This window comes from Coffea arabica, chromosome 4c (assembly GCF_036785885.1).
Source record: "Coffea arabica cultivar ET-39 chromosome 4c, Coffea Arabica ET-39 HiFi, whole genome shotgun sequence".
In the NCBI taxonomy this organism is placed as follows: Eukaryota; Viridiplantae; Streptophyta; class Magnoliopsida; order Gentianales; family Rubiaceae; genus Coffea; species Coffea arabica.
The window spans coordinates 16,008,977-16,011,271 of NC_092316.1; the positions used below are offsets into that span (position 1 = coordinate 16,008,977).

At 42.6% G+C, this 2,295-nt stretch overlaps 1 protein-coding gene across 1 annotated transcript; it reads left to right on the plus strand.

The window, feature by feature from the left end:
- The first annotated feature begins 1,015 nt into the window (after positions 1–1,015).
- On the plus strand, positions 1,016–2,088 carry LOC113739052 (protein MAIN-LIKE 2-like). Its single transcript, XM_027266298.1, has 3 exons — positions 1,016–1,120; positions 1,233–1,883; positions 2,005–2,088. The coding sequence occupies exons 1-3, from the start codon at positions 1,016–1,018 to the stop codon at positions 2,086–2,088; spliced, it is 840 nt and encodes a 279-aa protein (XP_027122099.1).
- The last annotated feature ends 207 nt before the right edge of the window (positions 2,089–2,295 follow it).

Sequence of the window (2,295 nt, forward strand, 5' to 3'; positions counted from 1 at the left end):
TGTAAGGCTATTAGACATGATTTAAATGGATAGATTAACTCGCTATTTCTCTCAAAAAAGAAACAAAAATATGCAAGTTTGTATTTTTTTTTATTTGATGTTGAAGCTAGTCACAGGTTTTTGTGGCTTTCTATATTTTTTCTAATTAATAAAATGTAAGAAACATTATGACTACTGTTTATTTAATTACAACTAAAACTATGCTGCTATTAAACCGATAATGCACACATAATGGATTTGCTTTGTTTTCTTTTTTAGTATCATTACGTACACATAATGTTGGTTAAAAATTCTTTTTCCAAATCACAATAAATTGGGGTTAACTTTATATATGAAAGTTCTTTTCACAGCAAATTTTAATTATTTTTATACTTAATATTTTTCCTATATTTCTATTCATTGTGCACTAAAACATTTGTTGCTATGTATTTAACTAATGTTCTAGAGGGCCCTGGCCGTGCAACAACATAGTGTCAGTGGAGTTCTGGCAACCCGTATTCGTTTATTGTCCGGACCATCTATTACGGGTGCTTTTCAATTTTAGCTGTTAATGCCCCTCAATTGCGGTTTGTGTTTTTAAATTCAAATTTTTTCATCTTATCTAATCCAAATTTTCCCCTTGCTATAATGAAACGTTCGGAGACATTTCATTGCTTACGACGCGCAGGTTGGCCACAATACTGTTTCCTTACTCGTCCAAGTAAAACTAAGAAGGGTATGTATGTCAAGGCCAATGAAAACATGCATAGCACACACGCCGACCGTCACTGTAACACATATTTCCCAATTTGCAACCCTACTTACAAGGTACAAGCCCATTGCACGCCCAACCTGGCCACAGCTGTCCAAAATGTATAACTATTCAAATGTCAGGCGAAGAAAGGCGCCTACGCACCTACAAGGCCGCAGCACTTAACGGCAGAGCTGTTCATAATCGCGGGTGGGGCGACAGAGATTTTGATATAGGCTGCGCCGCCACAATATTCGTCCAAAATCCAACTCCAAAAGCCGTGCGATGGGCAGGCTCCATTGCTACCAGCCACCGCGTGATGAAGAACACTCGCAAGAACTGCTGGTTGATCGGAAAACCCACATATCGCACATTTTCCTTGCACAGGGGGTACATGTTGCACAATCAATGTCGACAATTACTTGTGCTTAGTTTGCCCTAAGTCCTCATTTGGTTTATACTTATATATAACTGCCTGAATTGGTTCTACATTAATGCACAGGAAGTCTATTCAATTTATCCTAGAGGGCCGTCAGTCGAAATTATGGAGTGGTGGAAGAGGCTACCTCGTAAGGTGGCCGCGAAAGTTGTTAGTGCTGGGTTTGGGGATTTTCTGAGCCACTTGCCCGTGGCCGATAGAGATAGGAAGTTGCCTGTCGCACTTGCGGAGCGATGGTGGGACTCAACAAACTCCTTCCACTTGCCTTTCGGAGAGATGACACTGACACCCTTGGACTTCACCTGTATAACCGGTGTTGCAGTGGGCGGCTTGCCCATTCCGTGGGATTACAATGTTAGCGAAAATGCCAATTACATCAACGAGCAATTGGGTTGGGTGCCAGCTTTTGCTTCGGCCGATGCCATCAGAGTTACCGATATATTGTCATTCTACAAAGACAAGGCGATTGACGACAACGACGACGTCCAGCTGGCACATCTAACTAGAGCTTTCTTTCTCTACATGCTTGGCCGCACTTTACTTAGCAACACGGCCGAAACAATTCACCTGTGTTGTCTGCCTGCGCTGGAGGACGTAGATCGTATAAGGGATTATAACTGGGGAGGGGCGGGGATGGCAACCTTGTACAGATTTATGTCCGCCGTCTCCCGACGCCGGACGAAAAGCCTTGGCGGCTACAGCTTCGTTTGGGAGGTAAGTCCAGAATTGCATTCACTCTGTGTCAATTCGACATTACCATGTTCCGTTACATAAACTTTTCAGGCAGTTAGTGTTCATCTCGAACGCTGGATATAATTTGTACGACAACCTGTAGGTGTGGGCTTATGAAAATTTTCAGTTAAGTCCGTATAAACTGAAACAGGACGAGAGGGACGTATTGCCCACAATGTGGCGATGACGCTGGTGTAATAGAGCCAGTCGACAATCACCGTCTACGGTCGAACATTTTCGCCGCGCAATTGACACCATTAACCCGGAAAACGTTAGTTCCCGTACTTAGGACATCCAATAGTTTCTACCGCCTAAGTGTTAACTGTTGTTATAAATTTGTTCCGCCTGTTGAACAAACCAATGTTACATCGCTTGTTAATTGTGTGTCATAAGT

Bases quoted from the DNA above. Each gene is read 5' to 3' on its own strand.
- LOC113739052 (XM_027266298.1), top strand. From the start codon at position 1,016: ATGGGCAGGCTCCATTGCTACCAGCCACCGCGTGATGAAGAACACTCG. The intron at 1,121-1,232 runs GTACATGTTGCA...ATTAATGCACAG, and splicing joins ACATTTTCCTTGCACAGGGG to GAAGTCTATTCAATTTATCC. The intron at 1,884-2,004 runs GTAAGTCCAGAA...GACAACCTGTAG, and splicing joins GCTACAGCTTCGTTTGGGAG to GTGTGGGCTTATGAAAATTT.